Source organism: Oncorhynchus nerka, linkage group LG20 (genome assembly GCF_034236695.1).
Source record: "Oncorhynchus nerka isolate Pitt River linkage group LG20, Oner_Uvic_2.0, whole genome shotgun sequence".
Classification (NCBI taxonomy): domain Eukaryota; kingdom Metazoa; phylum Chordata; class Actinopteri; order Salmoniformes; family Salmonidae; genus Oncorhynchus; species Oncorhynchus nerka.
Genome location: NC_088415.1, coordinates 40764592 through 40781810, shown reverse-complemented (window position 1 = coordinate 40781810; position 17219 = coordinate 40764592). Strand labels below are relative to the sequence as shown.

At 44.7% G+C, this 17219-nt stretch overlaps 1 protein-coding gene across 3 annotated transcripts in view; it reads right to left on the bottom strand.

Moving 5' to 3' along the window:
* The window catches only part of spryd3 (SPRY domain containing 3), a 104877-nt gene that overhangs the window by 8519 nt on the left and 79139 nt on the right, over positions 1-17219 (bottom strand). For all 3 annotated transcript variants that reach the window (XM_029622580.2, XM_029622582.2, XM_029622581.2), the window contains exon 8: positions 2504-2561. In XM_029622580.2, the coding sequence (XP_029478440.1) occupies positions 2504-2561 (58 nt within the window). The remainder of the gene's footprint in view (positions 1-2503; positions 2562-17219) is intronic.

Here is a 17219-nt window from a genome sequence, read left to right as displayed (position 1 = left end):
AGGTGTGAACGAGAGAACAGGGCCCCTTGGCGTTCATAATAGGAGGGTATGTATGTCTGGAAAACACAGGGGCTTCCCTGAATCCCTCCCTGGCCTGGCCCAGGGAACTTTGACTCAACAACAACATCTAGAATATGTGCATGGATGTTAACACCACAGCCACTGACCTAGAAGACACATACAGTAGGTCTTCATTGTTCAAATGTGGCTATGGTGGTTGTAGGGTGTTGTAGGGTGTGGCCTGTTCGGCAAGGCCGTGGTGGTAGGGTAAGGTGGGGCCTGTGCCAGTGACAAAGAAGCAAGGCTGTGGTGGTAAGGTAGGGCGTATGCCAGGTCTGGCTCTGTGGTAGGCCAGTGCCAGCCAGGTTAGGTAGTGCTGGTTGTTGTAGGGCAGGGCATCGTGCTGGTGTTGAGTCAGAGCGTGAGTCACTGATGAGGAGTGGCGATAGGGTCGTGCTCTGAAAGCGTAGTGCCTGCCAAGGTGACAGGGTTAATGAGGCTTGGGTGAGCTGCTGCCTCACAGGCTGCTACTAACAGGGCACCACAACACGCCACACACACACACACACAACAGGGTGCTACGCCTTGGTCCGCTCAGAGCAGAGAAAATGGACCACGGCCCATCGACACAGTCAGCAACATCACACTGTGGCAACACACGGAATGGAGGTTCTCACTGTCTGTGCCAATATCGGAACAGTCACACTTTTGATTGATGTGAGTGAAATGATACGCTGGCAGTCACGTGCCCTCTGGAACGTGAGGAGAACCTAAAAACAGATATGGCTGATTCCCAAATGGCTGACTATTCCCTTTATATGGGCCTCTGGTCAAAGGTAGTGCACTATATAGGGAATAGGGTGCGATTCGGGACGCACACATGATCGTGAGCTAAACAGACGACTGAGTTGATAAACCAAACAGATGTACCTTTTCACAGTGTTCCATCTTGGCCCGCCACTGTTTTTGTGTCTGTAAAAAAAGCTAAACAGCAAGAAGTAACCTCTCTCAAAACTCAGTAAGGCAAAAGACACACATTGAACAATCAGCCTTCCCTATTATTATTGCGTACATAGATACTAGTTTGTCTTGTGTGTGCATATTGTGAAGTCCTGAGCTATTGCGCTGCTGACTGTGCTGAAGGCTTGCTTGGATGAATGGATGGCTGGCTGGCTGGCTGGCGAGGATATAACTAAGAGGTTCTAAGAGGCCTCTTGTTCCCTACGTAGTGCACTACTTTTGACCAGATGTAAGGAATAGGGTCACGTTTGGGACACAGCCTATGAGGTACTAGGAGTCATGTTGATGTAGACTGAAGGAGCTGGACGGAGCCTGTACGTGAACCCAAGCATGGGAAGGCAAACCTCAGAAACAGTGTGGAAAACCACATATATCATTTTTGTCTCTAACAAATAAGATTAATGGGGAACTGTGCTTGGGCATGCAAATTCTTGTGGAGTCTTCCACACGCCAGCCAAACCAGAGCGGGAGCCCACATACAGAACCCAACAGGACTGACTGTGGTGCCCCAATCCAATCCCTCAGTCAGCACTGGCTGTATCATCTCCAGCCCTCCTAGGGTTGCATCCCAAATAGCACCCCATTTCCTTTGTAGGGCCCATGAGGGTTCCGGTCAAAAGTAGTGCACTAGGAAATAGCGTGCCATTTGGGAGGCAGACTAGGACAGCTAGCAGATTACTCTGGTCAAACGTCATGCACTACACTGTATAGTAATTTGGGAATAGGATGCAGGCTACCTTTGAACCATTTCAGACACACCATCTGGCTGATGCCTTCTAGCCCATCGACGATGATGGATTTAACAACGGGGTCCTTGCGACTGGCCTCTCTGTAGACAACCCTCAGTGCCCCCATGATACATTCCCTCTAGCGCTGATACAGCAGCAGACCTAGCAGCACGTGGTAGCTAATCAACAGTGATAAGTCTTCAGTGATAGATAACGGCGGGATGCCGGAGGCTTTGGGACGGCAGATCCCTAGAGACCGAGCGACAGCAGCAGTCGGCAACAGGGCCTGTCTTCACAAAGGGCCACACTGAGCAGTTACACAACCGTAGCAAGATAACTGCAACTGATTCCTTGATTGGAGAAGGAGAGATCTCTCCCCGAGGAATGAGATATCATCCCCCTTTCTAACCTCAGACGTTTCGCCGTTCTCTTCTTTATCGCCCTGCGTGATCCTACTCTATCTGCCCTGGCCCCCTCCAGCTGAGATGGTGCCCAGAGATGCTGGGTTTGGAACTGTGTGTGTCAGAGAGATGCAAAGGAAACAGTTGTGATCCATCAGAACCCACATACTCAGGGAATGAGCTAACCGGTAAGCAAGACAGGCCAGGAGAGGAGAGAAAAAGGCAAGACAGAAAACAAGTTAGGAAGAGCACAGAGAAATGTTGACGAAGAGCACAGAGATATGTTGACGAAGAGCACAGGGTAATGTTGACGAAGAGCACAGAGAGAATGTGATGAAGAGCACCAAGTCTCACCTGCGTGATAAGCCACTGAGCCTTGGCTCCAGCCCGGGTGTCTGTTCTTGGGGTAGTCCTAAAGACAGACACACAAGTTACAATCACAGCTCACTACACACATTCAAGTCCTCTCTAAAAGAGATAACTTTTCCCCACAGGCCTGCAAAACAAACACTTGTATTGGCTTTTGTGTGTTCCCACATATTTCTTTGTCCAGTGTACTCCCCTGGTTAGTCTGTCAGCTGGTTAGTGTTTGTTAAGAGTACTTTTTATATTCTTGCTGATTGTAATATATAATTTTATTGCTTTGTTATTAATCTGGCTGATTTATTATGTAAAGTGATGGCGTCTGATACCTACACTCATTAAACATTTTCTCCCTCAAATCAAACCAGTGTTTTTTGCCACAGTGGTGCACACTAAAAGTACACATAGAGGATACATATTTTCTATACAGGTTCTCCATGCCAACAGAAACAATAAAAGAGGGCCAAGTAAGGTTTGGATTAGATCAGAGTCAGTGTGACTCACGACTCAGCGAGTTAATCACCAGAGATGTTTTTTGCTCTACGGGTTTACTCAATCTCCATAAGTAGAGAGCCAACCGTCCACAGCCCAAAGAGGAACACAACTCCTTTTCATTCTGCATTAAAAAAAATAACATTTCTGCTGATCATCATCCATGTAGCAGAATTGCTAATAAATAAACCCCGAAACATGTAACAGGTGTCACACTCTGACCTGAGTATTCTTCGTTTTCTTTATATATTTTGGTTAGGTCAGGGTGTGACATGGGTGATGTTTGTGTTTTTGTACTGTCTAGGGGTTTTGTAGGTTTATGGGGTTGTTTACCATCTAGGTGTTTATGTATGTCTATGTTTGCCTAGATTGGTTCTCAATTAGAGGCAGCTGTTTATCGTTGTCTCTGATTGGGAACCAGCCATCTTCTTTGGGTATTTCGTGGCTTATTGTGGCTTATGTGATGTTGCATGTTTGCACGCAGTATTTATAGCGGTCATGTTCATTTTGATATTTTGTTTGTTTATTTAGTGTACTTTGTGTTTGTTTTTATCTATCATTAAAGGGATGTATTCACATCATGCTGCACTTTGGTCTCCTCAATACGACGATCGTGACAACAGGTCATTATTGATTGTTGAAGCGGTTAAGAAAACGAATACAACCCTTTTACTTAAATGGACCACACTTCAGTGGAGATGAGTGTACCTACAGAAACAGGCCGTGTCTGAAATCTGGCTTGCCTACTACTTCCTGAAACTGCATACTAATCGCGCTACACACTATTTAGAACGTACTGTTTAGTAAAAACTAACGCAGTAAGCAACAAGTATCAGCATACTAGACTCATCCTACTGAGAATGTGTCATAGAACGCGCAATTGCGTTGATTCCCGCCGTTCCGTTCATTTTGGTACAGCGCGCCCCCTCAGATGATTATCAGCTGTTGTCAAACACACAAGTCTCAGGAGACGATTCTCTTCCTCAATAATGTGCAGCGAATTCTACAAGATGAAAAGCTGCAAAGAGTTTGACATCCTGGCATTTAAAGCATACAAAATGTGTGTCACATAATATTTAAAAAAACATTTTTTCATACACCCAAAATGCGTAATACTGTATTTAGAATGCAAGTACGGGTATTCGGACTAAGCCACTGTCTAGTGATCTCTACACAGGTGGGAAAGATGCCATGATGGGCCTTCAGCTCTTCCACCTCTCCTCCACCCTCAGTGAGGCTGTCGGATAGACTGACCCCGCCATGGCTTCCTCTCGCTGTCTCATCTGACCTAATGGAGAGGCCACAGACAGCTGCTTCATCGGGTCAGATGAGACAGCGAGAGGAAGCCATGGCGGGGTCAGTCTATCCGACAGCCTCACTGAGGGTGGAGGAGAGGTTGAAGAGCAGGAGAAGGAAGCGAGCGAGAGAGCAGAGGAAAGACACGGAGGACCAGCAGGAATGCAGCTCCTGCTCCAAGCCATATCTACTCTCTTTCTTTTCCCGTTTTCAACCCTGGAAAGCCCTGGAATCTCTCTGGCTGGCCCCGTCTCCAGGATGACAACGCTAAGCTCGGATTGTTTGGGGTTTTGTTCCAGTAGAGGCTATGGACCCTGGTCAAAAGTAGTACACAATATTAGGGAATAGGATGCCATGTAGGACGGAGACTCTGAGGGTGAAAGCCAAAAGGAGCGCTGGGCTCACTGAATCTGTTCATCTAATTCATATGGATTGTAAAGTGATGGATTTACAGTCAAGTCACAGTGAAACCACAGACCTGTGTCTTAGCACAGTTTAATTCCCAAACCAGTGGATCTCTGCCAGCTACTTGATCATGTTGTTTTCTGACTGGTATGTTTTCTGACATATTATGGTACTCAGTTGAGCAATAATTTTTATTGATTTAAAAAACATTTTAAATTAAAATTGAACTAGGCAAGTCAGTTAAGAACAAATTCTTGTTTACAATGACTGCCTACTGGGGAACAGTGGGTTAATAACTGCCTTGTTCAGGGGCAGAATGACAGATTTGTACTTTTTCAGCTCTGGGATTCAATCCAGCAACCTTTCGGTTACTGACCCAACGCTCTAACCACTAGGCTACCTGCCGCCCCCATTAAAGCAGCAGTAACTTAATTCGAAGCGTATCGTTTGTTCACACACAACATATCGTGGACGGTATAAATCTGTTATCCCCCGGAACCTCGGTCTACTACTTCACCATGAACTTTGGATCGCAATGTTCTGCAGAAGCCATTAGTCTAAAACTAAGCTGCTTCCAAGAACAACAAAGAGTAGCGTTCTGTCTGTCCATAGCAGACCTCTATCTGATCCTCAGGGGCTTTATCAGTGGCATTGGAGCTAGCCTGCATTTCCACACTGTGACAGAGTCAACAAGCTGGAGCTTCAGAGATGCTGGCCTTCCCTGGCCGGGCCCCTGTTGGATTCATGGAGGCAGATACTCATCTCTCTTCTGAGTCCCCGGCTATAAATATCACCACAGGGATTACTGCAGGAGAAGCCAGGTGAGCGTGTGTTTGTGTGTGTGCCCACAACCCCTCAGAGAGAGCGAGAGAGCGAGAGAGAGAGAGGGTAAGGAGTGGTGGTGATGCAGGTTTGTTTGTGTAACCCCTTGTCATCGTGTAAAAACCAACATCGTGAAATACCAGGGCAAAGAGATGGAGATCAGAGATCAGCACTTGATGGGAATGAATAGAACAACAGCCTGTGTGTGTGTGTGTGCCCTGTCTATTATATTGCTGCTACAGTAAACCAGATAGACAGAGGCCTTGGCTTTCGCTATCAGCTCCTTTGTTCAGCCAGATAGAGTCAACATGTTAAAAGGCTCTGGTTCTGCATCAGGGAGCATTGCAAAGGCAGTGAGGACACAGAGACACAGCCACAGGGATAGGTCAGGCCATAGTAAACACACACACATTAACCTGACCTGGCTGGACCTACAGTATGTGGTACACCAACGATAACCATGCCAAACAAAGAAGAGGACAGTGTCTAGCTTGCGCAGGTGAAATGTCTTTTAAAGCAACAAAAATAATGCTACAAGGAGCTGTTACAACTGCAGAAGAGCTTCAAAAGTTTCACATACGGGAAAAAAATAAACGTTGGCTCGCTGTCGGAGCTCCAATTCATCCCAAAGGTGTTTGATGGGGTTGACATCACATAAGCCATTGTCATGCTGAAACAGGAAAGGGCCTTCCCCAAACTGTTGCCACAAAGTTGGAAGCAAAGAATTGTCTAGAAAATCATTGTATGCTGTAGCATTAAGATTTCCCTTCACTGGAACTAAGGGGTCTAGCCCGAACCATGAAAACAGACCCAGATCCTTATTCCTCCTCCACCAAACTTTACTATGCATTGGGGCAGGTAGCGTTCTCCTGGCATCCGCAAAACCCATATTCGTCCATAGGACTGTCAGATGATGTACAGTTCTTGTGCTGACGTTGAATCCAGAGGCAGTTTTGAACTCGGGTTGGGAGTGTTGCAACTGACAGACAGACAATTTTTATGCGCTACGTGCTTCATCCCTCGGCAGTCTCATTCTGTGAGCTTGTGTGGCTGAGCCATTGTTGCTCCTAGACGTTTCCACTTCGCAATAACAGCACACAATACAGTTGACGGGGGCAGCTCTAGCAGGACAGAAAGTTGATGAACTGACTTGTTGGAAAGATGCCATCTTATGGCAGTGGTACAACATTGAAAGTCACTGAGCTCTTCAGTAAGGTCATTTTACTGTCAATGTTTGTCTATGAAGATTGCATGGCGGTGTGCTCAATTTTATAAACCGGTCAGCAACAGGTGTGGCTGAAATAGCTAAATCCACTATTTTAAAAGGGGTGTCCACATACCTCTGCATACATACTGTATGCGTGAAATGCTTGTGTGTGGTAAACAGATAAGTCTACTTTCTTGGGGACCTGAATATTGACTGGTTTTCATCAAGCTGTCCACTCAAGAGGAAGCTTCTCAATGCCTGTAATCTGTTTTTTTTTTTTTTAACCCCCTTTTCTCCCTAATTTCGTGGTATCCAATTGTTAGTAGTTACAATCTTGTCTCATCGCTACAACTCCCGTACGGGCTCGGGAGAGACGAAGGTCGAAAGCCATGCATCCCCCGAAACAACCAAACCAAGCCGCACTGCTTCTTAAAACAGTGCGCATCCAACCCGGAAGCCAGCCGCACCAATGTGTTGGAGGAAACACTTTATTGTCAATGTTTTTCTATGGAGATTGCATGGCTGCAACAGAGCCTGGGCTCGAACCCAGAGTCTCTGGTGGCACAGCTAGCACCGCGCTGCAGTGCCCTAGACCACTGCGCCACCCGGGAGGCCCTGGTTCAGGTTTTTAAATCGACCTACTAGGGTGTTTACAAACACTACAGGAACAAGATCATCCACATGTATTGACCACATTTGAACTAATACTGTAGAACTTTGTTCTAAAGCTGTATCCGTACCCATTGCATGCAGTGATCACAATATAGTGGCTACATCCAGGAAAGCCAAAGTTCCAAAAGCTGGGCCTAAAATAGTATATAAGAGATCATACAAAAGATTTTGCTGTGACTTATGTGGACGACATTATAAATATGTGTTGGTCTGATGTGATTAATAACGAGCATCCAGATGCTGCACTTCATGAATTTATGAAATTGCTTTTTCCAATTATTGATAATGTTATGAAATGGACTGTTAAGGCTCCATGGATTGATGAGGAATTTTAAAACTGTATGGTTGAAAGAGATGGGGCAAAAGGAGTGGCTAATAAGTCTGGCTGCACATCTGACTGGAGGACTTACTGCAAATTGAGAAATGATGTGACTAAACTCAACAAAAAGAAGAAACTGTATTATGAAGCCAAGACCAATGACATGAAGAATAGTGGAACTTTTGATTACTTTAAATCAAATGGTCAGAAATACAAATTCAACTCCATCTTTCATTGAATCAGATGGCTTATACATCACAAAACAATTTGATGTTGCCAATTATTTTAATGATTACTTCATTGGCAAAGTGGGAAAACTTGGGCAGGAAATGTTAACGAACAGTAGGCAATCGTACTCCAGCATAAAAAAAGAATAATGAAATGAAAACATTGTAAGTTTGAATTTTGTAAACTTGATTAGAGTCCACCTGTGGTAAAATCAAATGACTGGACACGATTTGGTAAGGCACACACCTGCCTATATAGGGTCCCACAGTTGACAGTGAATGTCAGAGCAAAAACCATGCAATGAGGTCAAAGGAATTGCCCGTAGAGCTCAGACTCGATTGTGTGGGAAGGATACCAAAACATTTCTGCAGCATTGAAGGTCCCCAATAACACAGTAGCCTCCATCATTCTTTGATGGAAGAAGTTTGGAACCACCAAGACTCTCCCTAGAGCTGGTTGCCTGGCCAAATTGAGCAATCGGAGGAGAAGGGCCTTGGTCAGGGAGGTGACCAAGAACCCGATGGTCACTCTGACAGAGCTCCAGACTTCCTCTGTGGAGATGGGAGAACCTTCCAGAAGGACAACCATCTCTGCATTGCTCCACCAATCAGGTCTTTATGGTAGTGGCGCAAGATAGAAGCCTCTCCTCCGTAAAATTAACATGACAGCCCGCTTGGAGTTTGCCAAAAGGCACCTAAAGGACTCTCAGACCATGAGAAACAAGATTCTCTGGTCTGATGAAACCAAGACGGAACTCTTTGGCATGAATGCCAAGCATCACATCTGGAGGAAACCTGGCCCCATCCATATGGTGAAACATGGTGGTGACAGCATCATGCTGTGGGGATGATTTTCAGGGGCAGGGACTGCGAGACGAGTCAGGATCGAGGCAAAGATGAACAGAGCAAAGTACAGAAAGATTCTTGATGATCTTGACCTGCTCCAGAGCGCTCAGGACCTCAAACCGGGGCGAAGGTTCACCTTCCAACAGGACAACGACCCAAAGCACACAGTCAAGACAATGCAGGAGGGACAAGTCTCGGAATGTCCTTGTTTTTTTAATAAATTTGCAAACATTTCTAAAAGCCTGTTTTTGCTTTGTAATGGGATATGCAAAGCTGTAATCAAGGCAAAGGGTGGCTACTTTGAAGATTCTCAAACATAATATAAATATTTGGATTTGTTTAACACTTGTTTGGTTACTACATGATTCCATATGTGTTATTTCATAGTTTATGTCTTAACTATTATTCTACAATGTAGAAAATAGTAAAAATAAAGACAAACTCTGGAATGAGTAGGTGTGTCCAAACGTTTGACTTGTACTGTACACGGAGGGTACAAAACATTTGGAACATCTTCCTAATATTGAGTTGCACCCGCCTTTTGCCACCAGAACAGCCTCAATTCGTCAGGGCATGGACTCTACAAGATGTCGAAAGCGTTCCACAGCGATGCTGGCCCATGTTGTCTCCAATGCTTCCTAGAGTTGTGTCAAGTTGGCTGGATATCCTTCGGGTGGTGGATCATTCTTGATATACACGGGAAACTGTTGAGTGTAAAAACCCCAGCAGCGTTGCTGTTCTTGACACACTCAAACCGGTGCACCTACTACCATACCCTGTTCAAAAGGCACTTCAATCTTTTGTCTTGCCAATTCACCCTCTTAAATGACACACATGCCCAATCCATGTCTCAATTGCCTCAATGCTTAAAAATCCTTCATAAACTGTCTACAACACATCACAGCACAACGCCTCTCCCCTATTGACGTAGATAGTTTGTGTGTATGTATTGACATGTATGTAGTTCTGTCCTTGAGCGGTTCTTGTCTATTGATGTTCTGTTTCATGTTTTATGTGGACCCCAGGAAGAGTTGCTGCTGCTTTCGCTACAGCTAATGGGGATCATAATAAAATACTAAATAACATCATCTATACTGATTGAAGTAGATTTAACCAGTGACATTAATAAGGGATCATAGCTTTCACCATGGATTCACCTGGGCAGTCTGTCATTGAAAGAGCAGGTGTTCCGAATGTTTTGTACACTCAGTATATATACACACACAAGATTAATTTACACAAGATATACTAAGAATGATTATGTACAGCAGTAGATATATTTGTGAGCTATATCAAGAATCCAGTATCTAAATAAATAATGTGGTGTGAATAAATAATGTACAGTGCTAGAAATATTAAAATGAGCCGTGTCGAAGAATACATTATTGAAATACACAATACAAAACCCCACGGCAAAATTGTATATAAAATAAATATATACAGTCCATTCGGAAAGTATTCAGACCCCTTGACTTTTTCCACATTTTACATTACAGCCTTATTCTAAAATGGATTGAATATAGTTTTTTTCCCTCATCAATCTAAACAAAGTAAAACCAGGTACTCTTTTAAAACTGAAATATATTATATTTACATAAGTATTCAAACCCTTTACTCAGTACTTTGTTGAAGCACCTTTGGCAGCAATTACAGCATCGAAAGTGTGCTGTAGTGTGCTTTTTACTGAGGAGTGGCTTCCGTCTGTAAAGGCCTAATTGGTGGAGTGCTGCAGAGATGGTTGTACTTCTGAAAGGTTTGCTCAGTTTGGCCGGGCGGCCAGCTCTAGGAAGAGCCTTGGTGATTCCAACTTCTTTAATTTAAGAATGATGGAGGCCACTGTGTTCTTGGGGACCTTCAATGCTGCAGACATTTTTTGGTACCTTTCCACAGATCTGTGCCTCAACACAATCCAGTCTCGGAGCTCGCCGGACAATTCCTTCGATCTCATGGCTTGGTTTTTGCTCTGACATGCACTGTCAACTGTGGGACCTTATATAGACAGGTGTGTGTGCCTTTCCAAATCATGTCCAATCAATTGATTTGACCACAGATGGACTCCAATCAAGTTGTAGAAACACTTCAAGGATGATCAATGGAAACAGGATACACCTGAGCTCAATTTCAAGTCTCATAGCACATGGTCTGAATACTTAGGTATTTCGGTTTTTTGCTTTTTTATAAATTAGCAAAATATTTCCAAAAACCTATTTTCACTTTCTCATTATGGGGTATTATGTGTAGATTGATGAGGGAAAAAATATAATTTAATCCAGTTTAGAATAAAGCTGTAACATAACAAAATGTGGAAAAAGTCAAGAGGTCTGAATAATTTCCGAATGCACTGTATGTAAATGGTGTGTATAGACAGTATGGTAATAGAAAATGTGTGTACAGCAGTAGGTATACAGGATAAGCCCTGACTTGAATATAGTACATAACACAGGAGGCTGCTGAGAGGAGGATGGCTCATAATAATTGCAGAAATGGAGCAAATGGAATGGCATCAAACACATGGAAACTGTGTGTTTGATGTACACTGAACAAATATATTAACTCAAGATGTAAAAACATGTTTCATCAGCTGCAATAAAAGATCCCAGGAATTTTCCATATGTACAAAAAGCTTATTTCACTCAAATTATATGCACAAGTTTGTTTACATCCCTGTTTGTGAGCATTTTGCCAAGATAATCCAGCCCCCGGACAGTTGATGAAACTGTGGGTTTGCACAATCAAAGAATTTCTGCACAAACTGTCAGAAACCGTCTCAGTGAAGCTCATCTGGGTGAACGTCGTCCTCACCAAGGTCTTGACCTGACTTCAGTGGGAAAATGCTCACCTTTGGCCACTGGCACACTGGAGAAGTGTGCTCTTTACGGATAAATCCTAGTCCCAATTGTACTGGGCAGGTTTCAATCGTGTGGGCGAACGGATTGCTGATGTCAACGTTGAGAACAGAGTGCCACATGGTGGCGGTGGGGTTAAGGTATGGGCAGGCATAAGCTATGGACAACAAACACAATTGCATTTTAATCGATGGCAATTTAAATGCAGAGATACCGTGGCGAGATCCTGAGGCCCATTGTTGTGCCATTCATCCTCTGCCATCACCTCATGTTTCAGCATGATAATGCACAGCCCCATGTCGCAAGGATCTGTACACAATTCCTGGAAGCTGAAAATGTCCCAGTTCTTCCATGGCCTGCATAATCACCAGACATGTCACCCATTGAGCAGCTTTGGGGTGCTTTGCATCGTATGACAGCGTGTTCCAGTTCCCACCAATATCCAGCAACTTCTCACAGCTCACAAAGAGAGGTGGGACAACATTCCACAGGCCAAAATCAACAGCCTGATCAAATCTATGTGAAGGAGATGTGTCACACTGCATGAGGCAAATGGTGGTCACACTAGATACTGACTGGTATTCGGATCCACACCCCTACAGGTCTGTGACCAACAGAAGCGCGTATTTGTATTCCCAGTCATGTGAAATCCATAGATTAGGGCCTAATGAATTTATTTCAATGGACCGATTTCCTTGTAACTCAGTAAAATCTTTGAAATTGTTGCCTGCTGAGTTCATATTTTTGTTCAGTGCATTTGATACCATTCTACTTATTCTGCTCCAGCCATTACCACAAGCCCATCCTCCCCAATTATGGTGCCACCAACCTCCTGTGGTAAATAGTTATAAAGTAGTTAAAGCAGTATGTAAACATTATTAAAGTTACCAATGTTCAATGACTCTGTAAAGTGCCTTCGGAAAGTATTCATACTCCTTGACTTATTCCACATTGTGTTGTGTTACAGTCTGAATAATAAAAAATAAAAAATAAAATTTCTTTCTCTAACACATCTACACACAATACCCCATAATGACAAAGTTGTTGTGAGGTATTTACAGAACAACTGGTGCTGTGAGATTAGGATATCAGGACCTGCTTAGACAAAGCAACTGTAACAGTAGAGCAAGGGATCGCAATATATGGGAAAATGAATGGCTGCAGTGTTGCTGTTATAATGAGTACATGATGGAATGCCAAGGCATAAATGTAGGAAACAATAAATTCTTATTTGAAGTATATGTAGTTCTGTCCTTGTCTATTAATGTTATGTACTGTATATGTAATGTTTTATGTGGACCCCAGGAAGAGTAGCTGTTGCTTTAGCAGTAGCTAATGGGGATCCTAATAAATACACACACAGTGGGGGAGGGGGGGGGTGTTATGGAGGGGGGCTGAAACAGCCCGCGGGGACGGAAGGAAAAGGGCAGAGGAAAGGGCCGACGGGGAACGGAAGGCCAGCCAGCAAGATAACGGCACGCACACACACGCACGGCTGCTCAGGCAGGCACCACTGATTGCACCTCGCCACCCCACTCAGGGCAAGATCTCTCTCCTTGTCCTGCACCTTAGCAACCAACCAGTGTGTATCTCCGGATGAAAGCTGAAGTGCTTCCAAGCAGCACACATACATCTAAACTCTTATCTGCAGAGAGAGGAAGGAGAGCGAGAGTAGAGGTAGCGCCACGTCTAGGAAGGGGAGATCATAGATTACATCTCCCCCCAACACACACATACATACATAAACAAACATATTAACAATGTGTGCCTTTACCTGGTATCTAAAATCATATTGCTGCGGAGCTAAAGCTTCAGTGATTCGATACTTACCAAACTGGTCATCCGCCTTCTGGCAGGGTTCTAGAACCAACTTTTTCCACTGGTGGTAATAACCTGACCTCTGACCCATAATGTACCTGCATTCCATACAGAACCAGGCTAATAACATCTATCCATCTTTTAAATTAGCACGCCTTTGCAGTGTTTGACATTCAAGTTAATTTGCCAGTATTCCTTTCATTCGGGCCAGTAGCTTTCAGTTGGCACTGGCCCGAATGAAAGGAATACTGGCCCGCGAAAGCGGATGACCTACAGTACCCTCCACGCACAAAGTTACATTTGAACTTGACAGTATCAGATTTACATTGATTGTATGGAGGGAAAGATTAAGTGGTTGCGCAATCTCAAAGGCTGTGTAACCATGGTAAATGTAATAACTTGCCGGTAAACGCAATAAAATGTTGAACAGTAAATGTAACTTACTACATTAACCCGCTGGTGAGTAACAACCTTTTCATAAACAATGTAAACAATTCAACCAATCATGCAATAACAAAGTTTAAAAAATAGTATGTACTACTTCACTCAATTCGATGTGCATACCACCACCTACTGCCAATCACAACAGAGACAAACTCATGCACATCCTACAGGAATAGCACACACACACTTTATTATTAAACAAGCTTATTATTGTGTTATGCGGTTGTTGTTATGTTATCAGGTCAGCAGCAGCATACCACAATCAATGCCTATGTTTAATTTCCTTTATTTTATCCTCTACTTTGATGGACATGTGCAAAACCCTTCAATCTACCACTCCATGCAGGCTCGAGTAAATCCTCAGGGTATTTGAACGATTTCAAATCTGGATGGCATATCTGGTTGGCACCAGGGCAATTGGTGTCAAATTAATATGTTGAGTAAACTTGCCTGAAACACGAAGACTTGCATTAGCTCCACAAGCTAACCAAGTAGAGGCACACAGATTGTTTATATCAACTCAAAAATGTAAACAAATTGTGAAATGCTTACTTACAAGCCCTTAAACAACAATGCAGTTAAGAAAATACCCCCCAAAAAAAGGTAAGAGAAAAAAAATCTAATAATTAAAGGGCAGCAGTAAATAACAATAGCGGGGCTTTATACAGGGGGTTCCGGTACAGAGTCAATGTGGAGGCTATATACAGGGGGTTCCGGTACAGAGTCAATGTGGAGGCTATATACAGGGGGTTCCGGTACAGAGTCAATGTGCAGGTTATATACAAGGGGTTCCGGTACAGAGTCAATGTGGAGGCTATATACAGGGGGTTCCGGTACAGAGTCAATGTGGAGGCTATATACAGGGGGTTCCGGTACAGAGTCAATGTGGAGGCTATATACAGGGGGTTCCGGTACAGAGTCAATGTGGAGGCTATATACAGGGGGTTCCGGTACAGAGTCAATGTGGAGGTTATATACAGGGGGTTCCGGTACAGAGTCAATGTGGAGGCTATATACAGGGGTTCCGGTACAGAGTCAATGTGGAGGTTATATACAGGGGGTTCCGGTACAGTCAATGTGGAGGTTATATACAGGGGGTACCGGTACAGAGTCAATGTGGAGGCTATATACAGGGGGTTCGGTACAGAGTCAATGTGGAGGTTATATACAGGGGGTACCGGTACAGAGTCAATGTGGAGGTTATATACAGGGGTTCCGGTACAGTCAATGTGGAGGTTATATACAGGGGGTACCGGTACAGAGTCAATGTGAACTATATACAGGGGTTCCGGTACAGTCAATGTGGAGGCTATATACAGGGGTTCCGGTACAGAGTCAATGTGGAGGCTATATACAGGGGGTTCCGGTACAGAGTCAATGTGGAGGCTATATACAGGGGTTCCGGTACAGTCAATGTGGAGGTTATATACAGGGGGTTCCGGTACAGAGTCAATGTGGAGGCTATATACAGGGGTTCCGGTACAGAGTCAATGTGGAGGCTATATACAGGGGTTCCGGTACAGAGTCAATGTGCAGGTTATATACAAGGGGTTCCGGTACAGAGTCAATGTGGAGGCTATATACAGGGGGTTCGGTACAGAGTCAATGTGGAGGCTATATACAGGGGGTTCCGGTACAGAGTCAATGTGGAGGCTATATACAGGGGGTTCCGGTACAGAGTCAATGTGGAGGCTATATACAGGGGGTTCCGGTACAGAGTCAATGTGGAGGTTATATACAGGGGGTTCCGGTACAGAGTCAATGTGGAGGCTATATACAGGGGGTTCCGGTACAGAGTCAATGTGGAGGTTATATACAGGGGGTTCCGGTACAGTCAATGTGGAGGTTATATACAGGGGGTACCGGTACAGAGTCAATGTGGAGGCTATATACAGGGGGTTCCGGTACAGAGTCAATGTGGAGGTTATATACAGGGGGTACCGGTACAGAGTCAATGTGGAGGTTATATACAGGGGGTTCCGGTACAGTCAATGTGGAGGTTATATACAGGGGGTACCGGTACAGAGTCAATGTGAACTATATACAGGGGGTTCCGGTACAGTCAATGTGGAGGCTATATACAGGGGGTTCCGGTACAGAGTCAATGTGGAGGCTATATACAGGGGGTTCCGGTACAGAGTCAATGTGGAGGCTATATACAGGGGGTTCCGGTACAGTCAATGTGGAGGTTATATACAGGGGGTTCCGGTACAGAGTCAATGTGGAGGCTATATACAGGGGGTTCCGGTACAGAGTCAATGTGGAGGCTATATACAGGGGGTTCCGGTACAGAGTCAATGTGGAGGCTATATACAGGGGGTTCCGGTACAGAGTCAATGTGGAGGCTATATACAGGGGGTACCGGTACAGTCAATGTGGAGGCTATATACAGGGGTTCCGGTACAGAGTCAATGTGGAGGCTTTATACAGGGGGTTCCGGTACAGTCAATGTGGAGGCTATATACAGGGGGTTCCGGTACAGAGTCAATGTGGAGGCTATATACAGGGGGTACCGGTACAGTCAATGTGGAGGCTATATACAGGGGGTTCCGGTACAGAGTCAATGTGGAGGCTTTATACAGGGGGTTCCGGTACAGTCAATGTGGAGGCTATATACAGGGGGTTCCGGTACAGTCAATGTGGAGGCTATATACAGGGGGTTCCGGTACAGAGTCAATGTGGAGGCTATATACAGGGGGTTCCGGTACAGAGTCAATGTGGAGGCTATATACAGGGGGTTCCGGTACAGAGTCAATGTGCGGGGCAGCGGTGTCGAGGTAATTAAGGTAATATGTACATGTAGGTAGAGTTATTAAACTGATAATAAAAGAGAGTAGCAGCAGCGTAGAATGGGGGGGGGGCAATGCAAATAGGCTGGGTAGCCATTTGATTAGATGTTCAGGAGTCTTATGGCTTGGGGGTAGAAGCTGTTAAGAAGCCTCTTAGGTCTAGACTTGGCGCTCCGGTACTGCTTGCGGTACAGTAGCAGAGAAAACAGTCGATTACTAGGGTGGCCGGAGTCTGACAATTTTTAGGGCCTTCCTCTGACACCGCCTGGTTTTGAGGTCCTGGATGGCAGGAAGCTTGGCCCCGGTGATGTACTGGGCCATACGCACTACCCTCTGTAGTGCCTTGCGGTTGGAGGCTGAGCAGTTGCCATACCAGGCAATGATGCAACCTGTCAGAATGCTCTCGTTGGTTCAGCTGTAAAACCTTTTGAGGATCTGAGGACCCATGCCAAAAAATGTCAGATTCCTGAGGGTGAATATGTTTTGCTGTGCCCTCTTTACGACTGTCTTTGTGTGCTTGAACC